Source organism: Dreissena polymorpha, chromosome 5 (assembly GCF_020536995.1).
Source record: "Dreissena polymorpha isolate Duluth1 chromosome 5, UMN_Dpol_1.0, whole genome shotgun sequence".
NCBI lineage: Eukaryota > Metazoa > Mollusca > Bivalvia > Myida > Dreissenidae > Dreissena > Dreissena polymorpha.
In genome coordinates this window covers 54,168,148-54,188,176 of record NC_068359.1, presented here as the reverse complement: position 1 = coordinate 54,188,176, position 20,029 = coordinate 54,168,148, and the positions used below count along the sequence as shown (strand labels likewise).

The 20,029-nt window shown below is 36.4% G+C and overlaps 2 protein-coding genes across 2 annotated transcripts; both read right to left on the bottom strand.

Moving 5' to 3' along the window:
* Positions 1-391: 391 nt before the first annotated feature.
* LOC127831232 (filamin-B-like) lies at positions 392-9,633 on the bottom strand. Its single transcript, XM_052356218.1, has 4 exons — positions 9,494-9,633; positions 3,094-3,233; positions 2,538-2,705; positions 392-579 (listed from the first exon to the last, which is right to left on the bottom strand). Exons 2-4 carry the CDS (start codon positions 3,134-3,136, stop codon positions 392-394), a joined length of 399 nt encoding a protein of 132 aa, XP_052212178.1. The 5' UTR covers positions 3,137-3,233; positions 9,494-9,633.
* A 4,012-nt stretch (positions 9,634-13,645) lies between these two features.
* On the bottom strand, positions 13,646-16,646 carry LOC127832213 (uncharacterized). Its single transcript, XM_052357518.1, has 5 exons — positions 15,936-16,646; positions 15,528-15,672; positions 15,190-15,357; positions 14,602-14,730; positions 13,646-14,368 (listed from the first exon to the last, which is right to left on the bottom strand). Exons 1-5 carry the CDS (start codon positions 16,012-16,014, stop codon positions 14,209-14,211), a joined length of 681 nt encoding a protein of 226 aa, XP_052213478.1. The 5' UTR covers positions 16,015-16,646; the 3' UTR covers positions 13,646-14,208.
* Between the last annotated feature and the right edge of the window lie 3,383 nt (positions 16,647-20,029).

Sequence of the window (20,029 nt, the reverse complement as noted above, 5' to 3'; positions counted from 1 at the left end):
TAATACGAAATTAAAGCTAATCACTTTATTGCTGGCATGGCTGGAAAGTGAGCTGCATTTAACAATTCATTCACGTATTAAAGGGCATAAAACTCTGTAAAATACCTGTCTTGGCATGAACTGCGCTATCTTGTTGGTCATGTGATTACCCCCTCTTGTTCAAGAGGAGTTCAAAACATATGCTTGAGGTCATTCATATGTACATACAAAGAGAGAGAGGGGGGGGGGGGGGGCATAAAATCAAATTAAAGGGAAAAAATGTTAACATGGGTTATATTTAACATGGTATACCAGGCTTTAAAGTCAACATGGAAAATATTGTGAATCAAAAGAACTGGAGTAAATAAGATATAAAACTCTAAAAGAAATAGGTAACCAGTCTAGCAGTGGTTCAGAAAACTGGTTTACATGCTCGTACAACAACTGGGTTACCTAGAATGGACACTGCAAACTGCTTGGGATCCAGATTATTCATGATTATCGAGAATGAGGCCGTTTTATTGACCTGGACATACTCCAGGCCTCGGCCCGAGACTGTCATGCTTTTGGCATCTGCGATCGTGATACGCCACGGGGAGCCTGAAACAAAACTTCAGCTAAGTTACAGAATTCAATGGGTGAGCGTGATACTACAATATAGCCTTGTTCTGGGATAACTGGGCTAAATGCATATGCGTAGAGTATCATTCGGATTGGTCTGTGTAGTCCGCACAGGCTAATCAGGCTGAAAACTTTGCATCTTAAAACTGGATTTTGTTTAGAAATTTAGGGACTTCATTTACAGGCTTATCTGGAACGACACTTTACGCCCAGTTTTCTAAGAACACGGCTCTCTATATCAAAAAAGTGTTACACTAAAGTTTCACACTCAATAATGGGTTAGCTGAAAAAGATCTACCGTAAATTCGCGAATATAATACGCCCTCGTGTTTAATACGCACCCCCAACTTTGGTCCAAATTTTTTGGTCAAAATTCAAAATCCGAGTAAAATACGCACTAAAAAATTCAGTGTCCGAAATCGGCCATGACACTGTCATCCGAAAAAAATGTATTCACACTTGTTAAAATAAAATTTCAGATTGAAGATTCCTGTTTAAAGTGATCGCTGTCATTTGTTCTCCCACATGTTAAATGTCTTTATATATTTTCTCCATTAAGTTTATTTGAACGTATTATTTTAAACAATAACGACATTTAGAGCAATACTGGTAATTATTGACCATATCGGCAAGCTATTGCATTCCCAGTACACATTACGTTCGACAGGGTTTACACCCACTCTAATTTTCGCGCGCTTTTAGACAAAGACTTGACAGGAAAATACATGAGAAATAGATTTGCTAGCGTAAGCGTCGGGTAAGCAACAAAATGGGGAAAATATATTTGTGTGTTGTGAAAATAGCAAACCAATTTGGCGTTATCACACATCTGTTTCACAGTGCTACCCCGGTATATTGACCGCGATGTGTTATCGGGCCGTTGTCATGACAGTTGCATAATAAATATCTGTCTATTGTTTATATTACCGTTGATTGTTTTATTAACGCAAACATATGGTTAATTTGATACCAATGTGACAATTTTGAGACAATTCTTTCAAAATGGCTTACGCGCAGCGAATTACAACGATTAAGTTGAACATTTTCACAGGAAAATTTTTGTTCTGATCTAAATTCGTATATTATACGCACCCCCTACTTGAAGAAAAATTTGGCAGGTAAAAAAGTGCGTATTATATTCGCGAATTTACGGTATCCATCAAAGTCATAAATAAGACCAGAATGCACCAACCAATGCTATAAAATATACGCTCAAAACATTATGTTAATCAGTCACCTCGAAAACATTAATGTCAGTCATAATTTATGTTTATAAAAAAACACAATCCAAAGATAGAACTACAATTTAACTAAAATGTTCCTCAGTAACAATATTTATACTAAAGTGTATTAGCATTTTGTTTGTTATTTTCAACTGAGTGAATTGAAGGCAATACTTGTAATTGTCATAAAAAGGGAAATAACTCCTTCAACATAACTGAGGAAGAGTTTGCAGCTACAGTAAAATCATGTGTATATTAATTGGCATGAAATTTTTTGGTCTTTCAAATAATGACTTTTTGTGGACACTTAAATTCAAAGATTTCTTTATTGAGAACAAGAGCTGTGTTTGTGAAACACAATGCCCCCTACTGCGCTTTGAAGCCGCACGGCAGCTATTTTAGAAACAAGGTTATATTTTGAATGTAAAGGTAACAGGGACCTTGACCGTTGACCTAGTGACCTCAAACCATGTTTGATTGTAGATCTTTATGAGATGCATGCACATGTGAAGTTTAAAGATGATAGACCCAAGAGTTTTCATTTTATGAGCAAGGTTAAAGTTTTGGGACAGACACACACACACAATGACAGACAGACAGGCCAAAAACAATATACCCCCTGATCATTCCATCTGGGAGCATAAAAATTAAGAAATTTGGGTTGATCATTTTCAATGTTTTTTTTGTAAAATTCATGGATCAATCCCAGCCTACCTGGAACATGTTCTTTGTTGAACTTCATCTCAATGGTGTGATATTCTATGGAGACAGGGAGAAAAGACGCCGTAAACCAGTAGTTACCATGGTTCTGTACACTGCAGGCAATCTCACCTCCACTAATCATTATCTCTATGTTACCACTGCCTGCTTTTGAAGCATCAACTGAAAATGTCGATGAACAGCATTTTATTTACAATATAAAACACACAAATAACAAATCAATGCAATGTTATTGACACAATTATTGTTGTAGTATCTGTATCAATTTTTGAAGAAAATGTTGTTGTTTTTTAATTATTTATTTAATCATATTTTTAAGACTTAATATTGTAAACATGATTGTTTGACTGGAAGGAGTCTATGACTCAAGGAGTAGATGAAATCATTATTATATTTAGGATTTAAGATTTTAATTTTATGAGTGTGTTCTTGATACATCAGAAGCCTAAAATGTCAACAACATTTTGCCTTTAAAGGAAAACTTATCACACAACACCAATTCAAACTAACTATACATGGAACCATTTTGCAAACATATCCGGCTACTTACTGTCAAATACCACGGGCTGCCCTAGCAACCCAGACGAGGGCATGTCAGATACGGCAACCCGACCAGTGTCATAAACCCGCACTGTGTACGGGGATCCCTGGATCTTCTTGCCCCATAGCTCACCGTGACCTTGTGATCGCCTGAAAGAAATATTGCGTGTCATTGAAGCAAGTATAGGCGGTCATTGGTTGCAATACACACATGGATTAACCAATCAAAACTTGGGCAATGGTATATAAAGTATTTGTACTAAAATGTGTTGCAATAACCATTTAAGCAAGTAGTCTGTTCTTGTCTAGCGGATATGCTTACCACAATTCAACTCTTTGGCTTTCCTAAAAAAATTGTTAGTTTGTGATTACCCGAAAAAAATGTTATGTCCTTCTATTGAAAATAAACTAAAGAAATACATTTCGCTTTCATTGAAATAAACAACATCATGCAATACAATTGGGAACAAAAATACTGCAAGAAACCAGTTTAAGAGGGTGTGCCATATTCTGGGAATACTAGGCTTAAAGCATGTGTGTAAAGTATCATCCCAAATTAGCTCTTTCAATGCGGGAACCGAATTTCTAAAATCATCATTTTCTTCACTTTTTTTCAAAGAATACTATCAGAATAGCAAACAGTTTGGATCCTGATGAGACGCCACGTTCTGTGGCGTCTCATCTGGATCCAAACTGTTTGCAAAGGCCTTTGAAATTCGGTTCCCGCACTGAAAGGGTTAAATGATCACACATAAAGACAATTCCCATTGAACAGCTTACGCAGACAAAATGTGTCAAGATATTGCTTAACATGCAATTAAATAGCAGCTTCATTGTGTTGTCACTTTTAAAGGTTGGTTAAAAGATTTTGAAAAAAAGTTTAATTGTTAGAAAGTTATATTTATTCTAGCTTATTATTTGTTGGCCCATAACCATGAAGAGAAAATCAAAAATAAAATCTATATTGTTAACATTGATCAATGTAGTATTAATCATTAACATGACTTATTATTAACAAACATTTGGAGCAAATAATTAATAAAACAAACGAAAACAGTATTAATTTTGATTAATCAATGTGGAATGGTCAACCTTATATCTACTAAATTTTAAATTGTGAAACATGTATAATGAACAAGTACAAACTGTTTAGGAATGTTGTTTTGCTTTGTGTTATTATAAACAAATATTGGGGTTTGGATGCTAAAGTTATAAACAGCAAATTATTGTCCTATACTCATCATTTGAAGATGACACTCAGTCCATATGTAACAAGGAAACATTTTGAATGTTACCTCATTTTAAGGCAATTTTTAGACAAACAAACATTTTGCAATATTTTATTGATTAACAAGAGATGTGTTTGTCAGAAGAACAATGCCCACTATTGCGCCACTTTGAAGCCATAAATTTGACCTTTGACCTTGAATGATGACCTTGACCTTTAGCCACTCAAAATAAGCAGCTCCATGAGATACACATGCATGCCAAATATCAAGTTGCTATCTTCAATATTCAAAAAGTTATGACCAAACTTTAACGAAGGTTCAAGTTTTAGGAATGAAAAATACAATGATATTTGATCTTTGACCTTGAAGGATGACCTTGACCTTGACTTTTCACCCCTCAAAATGTGCAGCTCCATGTGATACACATGCATGCCAAATATGAAGTTGCTTTCTTCAATATTGCAAAAGTTATAAAACTTTAACCAAGGTTAAAGGTTGTTTCACAAACATACAATGACTGACTGACACAATGACAGACAGACAGACAGACAGGCCAAAAACAATATAATCCCGATCTTTCGATCCGGGGGCATAAAAAAGTTGACCATACCAACAAGGCAAATCAACTCACCTTTCGGCCCTACTTGTGCAGAAACAGAACAGAAAATAATTGCCGACGTGAAAGGTGAAGTAATGCATCAACAGTGGCAACTATAGTCCAGTCCGGTCACACGAAAGTTCTTAGAAATATAGCGGACGCGGTGTCAGTAGCGGATTAAATATTTTCGAATCTGAAGAGCAGAATTGTGTCAGAGGTGTTCAATATCTAGACATTTCATCTAAAGTTGATACTGATTGCAAAGTGCATTTTCATTTGAATGATTGTCATGCTTGATGTGTGCTTTAAATGATTATTAAAAAAAACAGAATGGCCATCTATGCAGAAATTTAACTCAGGAAAAATAAATTTAGAGTAGCAGCTGAACACATGTCAGATTGGTTAAGTTTCAAAATAGAGGACAATTTAACATAAGACATAGGAAGAAAGTTGGAGGAGAAACAATGATCACTAGGCAATTGTTGAAAATAGTAAAAACCATTATCAGAATTAGTAAAATAATGAAAAAAATGGTGTGAAGTTGATTTATAAATGAGTTTTAAGTTTCAATTTATTTGCAAAATCAGCAAAATATTCATTTCATACAGACAAAATATTATGCTTTTTATGACAATGTGAACAGTGCCCTGTCTCAAAATGTAAATATAAAATAAGGTTGTAATTAAACTTGTGCATGAAATTGTCATACAATAATGGTTAACTGTTTCACAAGTTACTTAAAGCTCTAGTAGAACGTATGTGATTTAAATATTTTTCATAATTAATATTCGCTATCATAACAACTTTGCAAATGCACACTATGTTTTAAAGTATAATGAACTTAATTTGCTACGCCCTTAGTGCAAATCCTTATTTTTATTATTTATATGATTGGAATATTGTTCTCATATGAAAAACATTGATATAGACACTAGATTGTTTCCATATTATAAAGGCATAAGAAATGTATCAGAGTTATAAAGGACATTTTAATCATTATACTTTACAAAAAAACTACAAATATGATATTTTTTAAGCGTTTCTATAATAAAAAGATGAGTTAATAGGATAGGCGCTATCAATTATTTGTGTTTTTTCCAAACAAGTGTTTATTCTTAAGATTGTAAATGAAGGTCAACTAACAAATTAATAAGTGAACAATAAATTCTGCTCTTCAGTAAAAAGAAGTCTTCAAATATGTTGACATATAATATTTAAGGAGGAATATTCAATTTTATACAATCTTTTTGGATGTCACATGGCAAGTGAATTAGAAATAACTGAACAATAAACCATCATTACTAAGAATAACAACTATTAAACTATTAGCTTATCATGCAGTAAATGAAGAATTTATTGGAGACAGAAAAATGATAAAATAAACCTTAAAAAAATCCATCAACCTGACACAAATAAGTTAAGCAAGGTTATATGCCATATATATGATTACAAAAGCACAGGGATAGAAATTGGTGTTTTCCCGTTTGCTCAGGGCAAGTAGATTGAGGCCCCGGGCTTGTGTCAATTTCAAAGCTTGGTTGTCCAACTACCTTTTTCAGAAAAGATTGAAACATTCTTTCCCCGGTTGATCAGTTTATTTTGAATGAAGTCTCAGGCTCATAAATAAGCAATGTGCAACGCGTCAAGTCAGCGATGTTGTATTTATCCCCACGCTTTTTGAAAAAAAGGTGGGGATATTGTGGTTATCTCCGCCGTCCGTCCGCCCGTCTGTCTGTCTGTCCGTCCTGGCCACTATCTCTTCCTACACTAAAAGCACTAGAACCTTGAAACTTACACACATGGTAGCTATGAGCATATGTGCGACCCTGCACTATTTGGAATTTTGATTTGACCCCTGGGGTTGGGGTGGGGCCGCATCAGAAATTATCACTCATTATTTTAGGTTATTTTACATTTACTTCTTTATTTCTACACCAATTCACTTCAAATTGATACTGGACCTCTCTTATGACAATACGGTCAATCTCAACCATGCATGGCCCCATTCCCAACCCTGGGGCGCCCCGCCCACATAGGCCACACCCACCCAAAATTTCCATTTACTATAATTTTTTCATTTCTACACGGATTCACTTCAAATTGATACTGAACTTTTGTTATGACATTAGGGTCAATCTCAACTATGCATGGCCCCAATCCCAACCCTGGGGCGCCCGCCCACATAGGCCACACCCACCAAAAAATTCCATTTACTATATTTTTTTCATTTCTACACGGATTCACTTCAAATTGATACTGAACTTCTCTTATGACATTAGGGTCAATCTCAACTATGCATGGCCCCATAACCAACCCTGGGGCCCCGCCCACATAGACCACACCCACCCAAAATTGCCTTTACTATAATTTCTTCATTTCTACACCGATTCACTTCAAATTGATATTGAACTTCTCTTATGACAATACAGTCAATCTCAACTATGCATGGCCCCATTACCAACCCTGGGGAGCCCCGCCCACATAGACCACACCCACCCAAAATTGCCTTTTACTATAATTTCTTCATTTCTACACCGATTCACTTCAAATTGATACTGAACCTCTCTTATGACAATACGGTCAATCTCAACTATGCATGGCCCCATTACCAACCCTGGGGCCCCGCTCACATAGACCACACCCGCCCAAAATTGCCTTTTCCTATAATTTCTTCATTTCTACACCGATTCACTTCAAATTGATACTGAACTTCTCTTATGACAATACGGTCAATCTCAACTATGCATGGCACAATTACCAACCCTGGGGCGCCCTGCCAACATATGTCACACCCACCCAAAATTGCCTTTTACTATAACTTATTCATTTCTACACCAATTCACTTCTAATTGATGATGAACTTCTCTTATGACAATACGGTCAATCTCAGCTATGCATGGCCCCATTACCAACCCTGGGGCACACCTATGTCAAACATTCGGCGTGGGGATACGCGTCGGCCTCTGCCGCGCCATTTCTAGTTTTGACTAATTTTGTTTTCTTTAAACTCAGAATTAGACACTTATGACATGTACTTGTAACAGGGCTGCTTATTCGTTGCCCAGGCAACCAAAGTACCAAGATAGTAGCTCGTCTGGGCAACCTACGGTAAAATGTTAGGATCTGGCCCTGAATAGCAGCATACGTAAAAAATATATAGATTGGGAAGAATAAATCTGCATCCAACTAAAACTTGACCCTTTACATGGTTAAGATTATTTGCCCATTTTGCTTATCATCGTGGCACTTATAACTAGGTTCGTGCGCAGTAGTAGACGGCATTTAAGGAAAGATTATAGAACATTATGGGTGTTCTTGTGTGCCCCACAGTCCACACAGGCTAATCAGGGACGACACTTTCCGCCAAAATTAGATATTTGATAAGAAGATACTTCATTTAAACGAAAATTGCATAACAGCGGAAAGCGTCGTCCCTGATTAGCCTGTGCGGACTGCACATGCTAATCTGGGACGACACTTTGAAGATTATAATATTAGCATAAATTCTTCAAATACTCAAGAATGTTAATTAACCTGAATACAAGAAGACGAATAATACTCTGGTACAGAAATATAAAAGGATAATGAAATGAAGTTGAAACAAGCAAATTCGTTGAATTGATATCCCCCGCCAATATGCTTCTGGACACATAAGTATTATATTTGACACTCAAAAAAGCATTTTTTAAAGATACAAAGGGCCATAACTCCGTTATTAACAAATGGTGAACAATGCCATTTGGTGTGCATCATCCTCTTATCTATATACATACTCATACCAAGTTTCAATGAAATCCGCCAAAGCACTTCCAAGATATGGCTCGGGACGGACGGACAGACGGAAGGACGGAAAGACGGACGGACGGAAGGACAACCCCAAAACAATATCCCTCCGCCTATGGAGGGGGATAACAATAGGCTACTTATATCTACCCAGTCTATGATCATTGCAATGGCATACTTAATTTTTAAATGAAATGAGCATCAAATCAATTGCAAGACTGCATACAGCACCTAAATCATTTGCATCAACACTTGAAACAATTATCACAGACAGGTCCCTCCCACCAAATGACAAAAGAATCCATGCTTTGCAAATTTATGCACCTACCAAATAAAAAAAGTGTTTTATTGGCTAATTTCACTGAATTTACACAATAAAACTACACATGGGGAGGTAAAATATGACCTTAATAACCTTGACAAACGTGAAACATGCTAAAACAAAAACTTTGTACAATTCCCACCCGCTTATTTCATGCATACATGTACATAGTTACTACAACTACTGCTAGTGAAATATGAGCTAACCACAAAGTTAAAATTCGTGCAAACACCTGATCAAATACTTAAGTTGAATAATTAAAAGTGCCTTGTATATTACGATTTTGTTTTATCTGATTCTGTGCATGAGAACTTGTTACTACAGACCAGAAAACAAGTATTTTGAGAAGCTACACTAAATGGCATTGAAATTGATTATCACCCTTCCAACAAGTACTAATTGAAATTTAAAACAACAAAATATAAAAAAACATACTTATAGCTGCAATACCCTATTGTTCTAATGTTATACAACTTACCAATGATTTCCACATCCAGTTTTCCTGATCCTGACACTCCATGGATGACAAACGAGGCTGTGCGGTTGACGGGAACCAGGCTCAAACCATTGCCACTAAAAGTGATGTTGGAGGAATCAACAATGTCAAGGTCATATGGGGAACCTGAAATTCAGGGCAATGAGATTATAGACATTTACACCTAGTACTGTTTCCAAAAAGACATTTATTAGATTGTCACTATGACCAGTTTGAAATTGTGTCTGTACAAATGGTCTTATGTGAGTCAGAAGAGAGAAGACTTGTTCCACTCAGAAAACCGACCATACAGCTTATTTTATATTATTTTATATTGTTAAAGGGAGCTTGCCCAACAGTTTAATGGGTGCAATTTAGTAAATTAAGGATGTGGTCTTTCCAAGTTAAGTATTTGTCAAATATCATCCCAAGGAAGGTAATTTTTTCAAGGTACGGAAGCATAGTGCCACAGAGCGTTAATTGAGGAAGGTCTGCAATTTTGTTAGATGTCGCTTTGGAGGTGCCGTTTGAGAAAACGATTGCTTGAGTTTTAGTAGGATTAATTATAAAACCGTATGTTGAACTCCAAGTTTCAATAGTAGTTAAAGCTTTTTGAATTTTGGAAATTGCTATTTTTGGTGATTTAGATGTAGTCCATATAGCACTGTCGTCAACGAAAAGAGAGAGTTTAATTAGATCGATTTCATTTTTAGCATTATGCTCGTTGATTGCACGGTCTAGCGTGTTCATTGTAGCGGAAAATAGAATCGGTGAGAGAACACTTCCCTGGGGGCAGCCGTTTATAGTGTCGACCGTTTCGGAGGTCGCGTCCTGCAGTCGAACTTTGATTTTGCGAGTTGTGAGGAAAGCTGCAAGCCATTTTAGCATAGTACCTTGTATTCCTAGCTTATTTAGCATTTGAATCGCGTTTTCGTTCCATAATTTATCGAACGCGGCCGTTAGGTCTAGGAATACGGCTGCTACAGATTGGCCGAGGGTTTGAGCTCTCTTTATATCGGCTTCGAGGCGCACTAAATGATCCTCACATGAGTGATGGGCTCTACACCCTGATTGATTATTTGAAATTAGGTTGTTTTTTTCGAAGAAAGCGCATAGACGTGGTTTAATCATTTTCTGCATTAGTTTTGTAAATGTTGAGGTTAAGGATATCGGTCTATATGAGGCTGGGTCATCTTTAGGCTGATTACGTTTGAGTATCGGAATAATTGTGGCCTCGTGCCATTCCTCCGGCAGCGTGCCTTCGGTCCATGATTTATTGTAAAGAGCGAGTAGATCTTGTTTTGCGGAGAGAGGAAGTTGTTTGAGAATTTTATAATGGATGTTATCATCGCCTGGTGCGCCATTTTTACACGTTAGTAAGGCTGTTTCTAATTCAAAGAGGCTGAACGGGGCATTATAATTATGGTTTGCATCTTGCTTATGAGTTTCGAGCCAGGCGGGGAATTCCTGTTTGATTTTAAGTTTACGCTCTATGAATTCTTGGGTGTAGCCTTCGTCGCTGCTTACAGCTTGATAGTGATGGACTAGGGCCGTAGCTTTATCGGCGTTTGTTACAAGAATTTCGCCGTTTATACGGAATATAGGAGTAATGGGGGGCGGCCTACCTTGCATACGGTGTACCTGATCCCAAAGTTCCTTGCTAGTCGTTTTGTACGAGAGATTGTTACAGAAATCATGCCAGCTGTCGAGTTTCGCTTTTTTGATTATTTGTTTTACCGTTGCGCGAGCTTCTTTAAGTTTTTCATATTTAGGGCCTGTTTTTATTTTGTTCCATTTTCTCCTACATTTTTCACGGTATTTAATGGCTGCTTCGCACTCCTGGTTCCACCAGGGGACAGAGCGTTTAATCTTTTTAGGTTTTTTGTTAACTACAGGGATTGAGTTGTCTAGTGCTGTTTTAAGTTTAGTTAGATATGATCGGAAGTGGGTGTTAGAGTCAGTAGGGTCTTGGTTTGGGGTAAATTCATTATCGCATTGCGCTTTAAAGTTGTTCCATTGCTCAGGTGAAGCCTTATTGATTTTCCACTTGTGTTGCATTGACGGAAGGGTGTGCTCTATTTTTAGTTTTAGACTTATTACTATAGGGAGATGGTCACTCCCAAACGAATTGTCAATAACATTAAACTCGCTAATAGCTTGTAAGTTAGCCGACGTAAGGGCGAGGTCAATCGCGCTATCTAGGTGGTCGGCGCGGTCGGACAGTCGCGTCACCTGTCCGTCGTTTAGGAAGTTGAGACTGTTGTTATTCATAAATTTTAGCAAATTTTCTGCATGATCGTCGCATCGTGGATCGCCCTCGGGGTTCCAGCAAGGGTGTTTAAGGTTAAAGTCCCCAACGATAATATTATTGTTTCTATGTTCTATAGAGTGGAAAATTTTGGAATAGTTTTTGACAGTGTTATCTGCGGGTTGAGCATAGACACATTGTACACGAAAACAAAGATGTTTAGTAAGGTGAAGTGTGATGGCACACGATTCGATAAGGCAATCTTGGTTCGACGATGTAACAGTTACATGAAGCAATATATACGAACGTTGACGAGTGACGTCACGCGCACCTGCTAAATGACCCGAGTTTCTACTGGAGGGCAAAAGCGCATATACAGAAGCTCTATCTCAATATCTATCTCATAGTACTGCCTTGACAAAATCAACGTTTTTGCTGATAATCATGCATAATATCAAATATAATTTTAATTATGATGTCTGAAAAGACATAAGCATGAAAGGAACTTTATTTTTGAATAATATTGTTATTATTTGTTTTTACTTCAAACGAACTTGGGAGTGGAAAACCATTTAAGAGCACATACTGGTATATGGTTACCACAAAATTTCTCTACTTGCACTTCTTTGCGACCATTTGAAGTTAAAACAAGTCTCAGAAATTGTAATTCTTTCAGAATAAAATAGATTTAATGAACGAAAACAATTGAGGATGAAGACAAACAACAAATAGATAGATTTTATCTTAGCAACATACCTGTATGCATGTAGTAACCTCTATATGTCTTAAAAAACTAACCTTGTTACACATTAAATAAATTTTATCGATTAATGTTATTGATTTATTTAATTGTTACACCAGTTTTGACACTCTGTGTTGCAGCATAGGTGTTAAATTGCACCTTTGTTCATCACAAATCGATTATCTCGTTATGATCGGAGACCGTCCAGACAAAGACAAAAGTCAAAAATATTGTTTGAAAGTCTGTAGAAGATTTATTCGGGTTGACAAACGGACTCGAAATATTGCTCGGTTTTCGACTGACTGTGAGTTAACGGCTGGACAGATATTTTTGAAGTTAACTTTTTTTGAAAGGTTGTCCAATTGCCCATAGGAGGATCAAGGGATGCTTTGGATTAAAGCTATTTTTGACATTTTTGCGGCCCGCGAAGACAGGTCTATAATAAAGTCTAGTTAATGACCTTGTTATGATTCCAATATCAGAGGGTGGGGATTTTTTTCATGGCTCTTTGTCAATTGTTTTCTCATTAAACATGATTTTATATATTTATTTGAATATATTGTGCTGCTAAAAAAAAATACTATCCAAGGTACGTAACTTCCACCTGTGTTTATACATGCTTTACGTTACTGTAACCAGTGTTTTTGCCCTCCAGTCAATGCGCATGCGCGGAAATATCGAAATGTAAACAATAACAATCAACGTTCGTATAGCAAATAATGAAAGAAATAATGAAATGTTTAATAGCACAAAATAATATTTTAAACTCGGCTGTATAACTTTGAAATGATTCCAAGACAATAATCATCCATTTAATCAATACAAATAGAACATCGTCGAATTTAGGTGTCGTCGAATTTGGGTTGCGGTAGAATATAAATCCTTGTTTAGTAAAGGTTCATGTTATCTCCCTTGGTGAATACGAGCTCGACATTTAACATCGCTATCGAACTGGAGGTTAAATTCAACTATGTTTGTAACTGAGCTCGGACATTAAGTGTTCAATATGCGCAAAACAGTAAGAAATGAAATTGGAAATAATAATCATGGGAAGAAGAAGAAGCAAAAGAAGAATTATATCTACCTTATAAAATACTAATAGTAGCTGATTAAAATAATACTTCTAGTAATAGTAACAACAACAACAACAATTAATTGTTAACAATTAATTTATAGTTAAGTATTTGTATGTGAATACGTTCCATTTACAATACTATGATTAATGATTTACAACGTAAACATTCATAAGAAAATGTTTCGTATAATAGTTACAACAACAGCAGCAACGATACTGACACTAGTGCTCACTGAGGATTTTTTTATCTGGTCTGCTTTTCCAGGACAAAGGCATTGTTCGTAGCACACACTACAGCACAAACACTGTTTACACACGCACACATCACATGTGTTCTCACAAGAATCATGGACGGGGATCGACGACTTGTCCATATCCTTTGTAAGCAAAGCTGTGAGTGTCCTGTTCCTGACACATACAGCAGTTGTTAATGATTCAGAAAAGTCACCATCACACATGGATGTTAGGCAGCTCCGTTTGTAGGGGATAAGCACGGCCAATGCCTGTTTCCCCTCTCGACCCGCACGTCCTACCTCCTGCCAGTAAGTAAGAAAGGATTTTGGTGCTCCCCAGTGAACAACCAAACTGACGTTGGGGATGTTAACGCCCATCCCAAACGCAACCGTTGAAACGATGATCCTTATTATTCCATTTTAAAAGTTGTCCAGTATGCGGTTCTTGTCCTTTTCCGTTGTGGATGCAGTGAACATCTCCACTCTTCTGCCTTCCACAGTATGTTTTTCTTCTGCATAGACCTTCAGCCCAATGGCATCTAACAACCAAGACCAAACGCCATATACCATCCTGTATGATCTGCAATATATAATATTTTCAAAGACGTGTGGATTCATGTTACGTCGCAATACAATAAGCAACAATTATGTCCATTGTACTGCTACAGTATAGTAACAGTTAATTAAGTAATTATCGGGTAATTGTTAAATTATTTTTTAAAACAGAACATGTATTTTAACCTAGGACTGGATTGTAAGATTAAAATTATTATCTCTGAATATTGCATTATTTTGATAATATAAATGCCCGACCTGCAGAAGATGATGGTTTTAGCCATTGATTCGTTGTCAATGTGCACACGTGCATAGTCAAGGAGCCACTGCAATTCCTCCTCGTAGCGCTCTGAACCCGTACTTTTCACAACGAGGGTTATGTTAGGTCTGCATAAGAAATAGATTCAACAATGCATAAGTTAAGGAAACCAGTATAACTAAACAATTTGTATCATGAAGACAGCTGTTTGAAGCATATTTCAACCGGGACCCTTAGTCCACAGGGTAGCCGTAGCCTATCGAGTAAAACAGTTACTGGCGTAGTAATGAACATGTCATTTTCCTAAATGCCCTTCATCAAATAAATACGGGTATTATGTGTAAATATAGTCATAATTTACTCCAGTGCATGGAGAGCAACGCCACTCAAACATTGTTGATTGACCAATAACAATGATAACACAAACATTATTTAAATTATTATACGTGTTAAGATGCATGATAATTATACTAGTGTAATAAATGGGGGTAATTGATTCTTCTAAATATTACGCATGTAGCTGTTTGTGTGTTCCGGCCAATATGAGGGTAAAATAATGTAATAATTCATTATACGTAACCCGTTACCTGTCAGGTACAATAGCGATGCTGAATGCATTATCAGAAATCTGCAGGTATTTAACAATGTCTTCTCGAACCCGCTCTGTAGCCGTAGCCGTTATTGCTAGCAACGGAACATCAACCACACTTCGAATTTCCGACAAGTCTCTAAATTCTGGGCGGAACTCATATCCCCTGCAATACAATTTTATCGTATTTTATAATTTTTGTTTTATTGCATGATTATTGAAAACCTGTGGCAACATACAAACAATCATTGAGTAATGCTTCATATGAACGTAGCCAACTGAGAAGTATTGGAACAACCACTATATGTAAATGGTTAAAATAAGATGTCAACCTACCAGTCGGACACACAATGCGCTTCATCGACCGCAAAAAGGCACAAGCGTGTCTGAAACGTCGGGTCACGCAAAAGTCTTCGCCAATGTGTCTGCTTCAGAGCCTCTGGAGTCACATAGACGATGCTTACGTCGGCATGAGCTAGATCTGTGTTACAAATGTAAAATTGATGTTGATAGTTAAATGATAAATTACACGTAACTAACAATTAAGACATATGCTCATATTAGTTTTAACCTATTGATTGAAGCTTGATTGCATATAAAGCGCTTATTTAAAACGCGCTCGAGTCCGTTTCCTGATACTAGAACCAGTACTTGGTGTCTATGGGGGAAATCTAAAGAACGCCCCCACAGTAACAATATTTGCATATATGATATAATGAAGTCGAAGATTAAACTGGGACGTACCTTTAACAGGAAGACAATCATCACAAGACAGCCAGCATTTAATACCCGATTCTTGTAGTTGGCTCGCCTGATCTTTCATAAGGCTTATAAGTGGTGATACGACCAAAGACAGGAAATGCTGTTCACCCAAGTTCTGAAAAAGAAAAAGAACAAATGTTATCTAAATATGTTAAAATAGAAAGACATAAAATGGAAACCAATAATATAAATTTAGATTGTTGATATAATAAAAACGTGCGGATAGAAAGTTTTGTGTTTAATATAAGAGCCAGCTTAATTGCTAGCGTTAGTATAGGCGGATACCTACGGGATACGAAAGAAATTATATGCGGTTGGTTATTTAAGATAAAATAACAAAATAAACATAGTGAGAAAGAAAAATACACAATATTTGCAAAATTTAAAGATCGAATTTAACACGTTTGCGGACAGGGAACGTCAGCTTTCGCCTCTACAAAAATGACGCTTCTAATAGACAGATGTACATGTACCTGCATATCCTTGATCAATGGAGGAACAATAAAACACATGGACTTTCCGAATCCCGTCGGCAGCACTGCATTAACGTCTCGTCCTTGTAAAATTTCATGAATAATTTTCTTTTGTTCAGGTTTAAGTTCAAACTTAAAACGAAGTTTTATGGAATCAAAAACGTTGTCGTTCGTTGTTCCAGCCATTTTAACGATTTCCGGGCATGTGTTAGAAATATGCTATTGGTCAATCCCAAGATTGCGCTTTTGTAACCATCATGCAATAAGTATTAATATACATGATATAAAGTCATTGACATCCGTTACAAGTTCATTACAGCGGATGCGTTGGGTGCGGGTTTTTTTTTAAAGCGCGGCATTAGTATTAATGGAAGCAGAGTGAACAGATGCAGTACCTCTGCTATATAAAATTTTAAATAGCGTGAATTTAACAAAAATGCAGTGTGCGAATTGTTTGAAAACTTTCTCGCCAAAAGCAAAAGGGTTTAAAAGAACTCCGTTAGTTTCCAAAAAAAGAGACCATGGACTTGTCGAAGAGGCTTTAGACATTTCGTTGACGCCGTCAACAGCCAAAAAAGGCTATTTTTTATGCACGTGTTGTGAAAAGCTCGTAGAACGTGCTACAGTGGGTCATAGTGCCAAAAAGGATCTATTCGCCACTACAAGCAGCGACTCTTATATAGGACGTAAAAGAGCCACACAGATACCCACAAAGAAACGAAAAGCTTCAACGCGAAATAAGGTAAGTGACAAATACACATTATTGTAAGCCATAATCATAATAATAATAATAACACTACTTCTACAACAACAACTACTACTATTACTACTACTACCACCACCACTACTACTACTATTACTGTTACTGAAACTACTATAATTAGAATGATACTAATACTAATGTATACTGATTTAAATTCGGAAGAGATATCAGACCACAAGCACCGTAACGTTGTACATAAAAAATCCAAATTAAAGTAAATTTTGTAATTTCTGTTGAGATTTCGACGTTAAAACGTTGATGCTTTCGACTAACATCGCCCAAAAAATAGGGGCAGGTACGTCGACGTAACATTTTTTCATTAAACTTTTTTTTTTACCTTTTTAAGTTATTTCCCGCTTCAAAGGGGAATTTCAAGAAGAAATGCATTACATATGTTTTTGCAACATTATTTCTGTATAAGTATTTTATGTAACGATCTTTATTTTGATAAATAATCAAGTTTAACAAACTTTATTGAAAACAGCGAACGTTTATCTCTACATTTGAATTAAAATGGTACAAAAAGTTTAATGTCGGCACAAACAAATAGGGTCGGTCGGGTTAGTGGACACAAACAACTTTTTTAGGCCTTATATATAATATATATATATATATATATATATATATATATATATATATATATATATATATATATATATATATATATATATATATATATATATATATTAGCGTATTAAATATGGCATTTTGTTATGTTTGTGCAGATAAGTTTTTGGTGTTTAATAGGATAGAGGATTTAACATGAGATGCTAAATATGATGCTAAAAAGATTGTTTTTGCATATTGTTATCATTATCTTTGATTGTATATTCGCAAATAAAGTTCTAATTGTGTGCTTAATGATTACGAACCATTTAAACGACGATTGTGATAATGAAATTACTAGACTTTGTTAATTATGTTTCATTCCAGAACAAGAAAACGAACCCTGGATTGAAATATCTGGCGCAAAGTCACTTTAAGTTAGGTTTCCGCTACTTCTTAAAGAAGCAAGCGGCTCGAAGGGCTTTGGCAAGTCTTCTAGTAAAAGAAACACGGCGACTAGTCAAACGGGTGATTAAAGACAAATTGTTACCGTTGACAGCCAAAGTCAGCGTGGACGCCTTTCGCCAAATGAGCCTCAAGCATACGATCGATGTATTCAAACAAGAAGTACCATTTCTGCATGACATCCTTGTAGCCGCATTCACCGCTTTGACAGGGCGTGGGTACGAAACCAGGTAATAAATGAATCAAACAAAACAAACAAAACAAACAAAAGTTTTAGCGGGTTATTTTTTTAAGTAATGATGTCTGTCTGTCTGTCTGTTTGTCGGTCGGTCGGTCCGTCCGTCCGTCGTCCGTCCGTCCGGCCGTCCATCCATCCATCCATCTATCTATCTATCTTATCTATTCTACTCCTATCTATCTATCTATCTAGTTATCGATCTATCCTACGCTAGCAAGGAGCGAGCTAGCTATCTAGCGAGCGAGCGATCGAGCGAGCGAGCGAGGCGAGCTGAGCGAGCGAGCGAGCGAGCTGAGCGAGCGAGGAGCGAGCGAGCGAGCGGCAGCGAGCGAGCGACGCGAGCTGAGCGAGCGAGCGAGGCGAGCGAGTCGAGCTGACGCGAGCGAGCTATCTATCTATCTATCTATCTATCTATCTATCTATCTATCTATCTATCTATCTATCTATCTATCTATCTATCTATCTATCTATCTATCTATCTATCTATCTATCTATCTATCTATCTATCTATCTATCTATCTATCTATCTATCTATCTATCTATCTATCTATCTATCTATCTATCTATCTATCTATCTATCTATCTATCTATCTAGCTATCTATCTATCTATCTATCTATCTATCTATCTATCTATCTATCGATCTATCTATCTATCTATCTATCTATCTATCTATCTATCTATCTATCTATCTAGCTATCTATCTATCTATCTATCTATCTATCTATCTATCTATCTATCTATCTATCTATCTATCTATCTATCTATCTATCTATCTATCTATCTAGCTATCTATCTATCTATCTATCTATCTATCTATCTATCTATCTATCTATCTATCTATCTATCTATCTATCTATCTATCTATCTATCTATCTATCTATCTCTTCTATCTATCTATCTATCTATCTATCTATCTATCTATCTATCTATCTATCTATCTATCTATCTATCTATCTATCTATCTATCTATCTATCTATCTATCTATCTATCTATCTATCTATCTATCTATCTATCTATCTATCTATCTATCTATCTATCTATCTATCTATCTATCTATCTATCTATCTATCTATCTATCTATCTATCTATCTATCTATCTACATACATATATAAACAGCCTTGACATACGTACCATACTATTTTAGCTAGAAAACTTATTTATTTCAGGCTTCCAGAAAAACACCAAGCAGCTTTAGGTTTCGTGCTTTCAATAGTCGCAAGTCGAGCAAGTCCGCTGAGCTCGAGTCTCGTCCAAAAGATGAACGCCGTACAGATGTGGCGAGCAGATTGCAAAAGAACGGTAAAGTTGCAATACATTTTTATAAACATAATTGGACGAAAATATATTAATCGGTCGTGCATCGTTCATGTAGCATTCCGCATTTAAACGTGTGCATGAGTGACTTTCTTACACACTTCTTTAAGTTTGAAATTGCCATTATTTGTCTTTATTTAAGTTTCATAATGAGAAGTTTACGGAAACACCATCGGAAATATGCCCGGTACCTTAACCCATTCATGACTAGCGTCCTGAAAAAAAGGACATTGCAAACAGAGTATACCCAGATGAGACGCCGCATCATGCGGC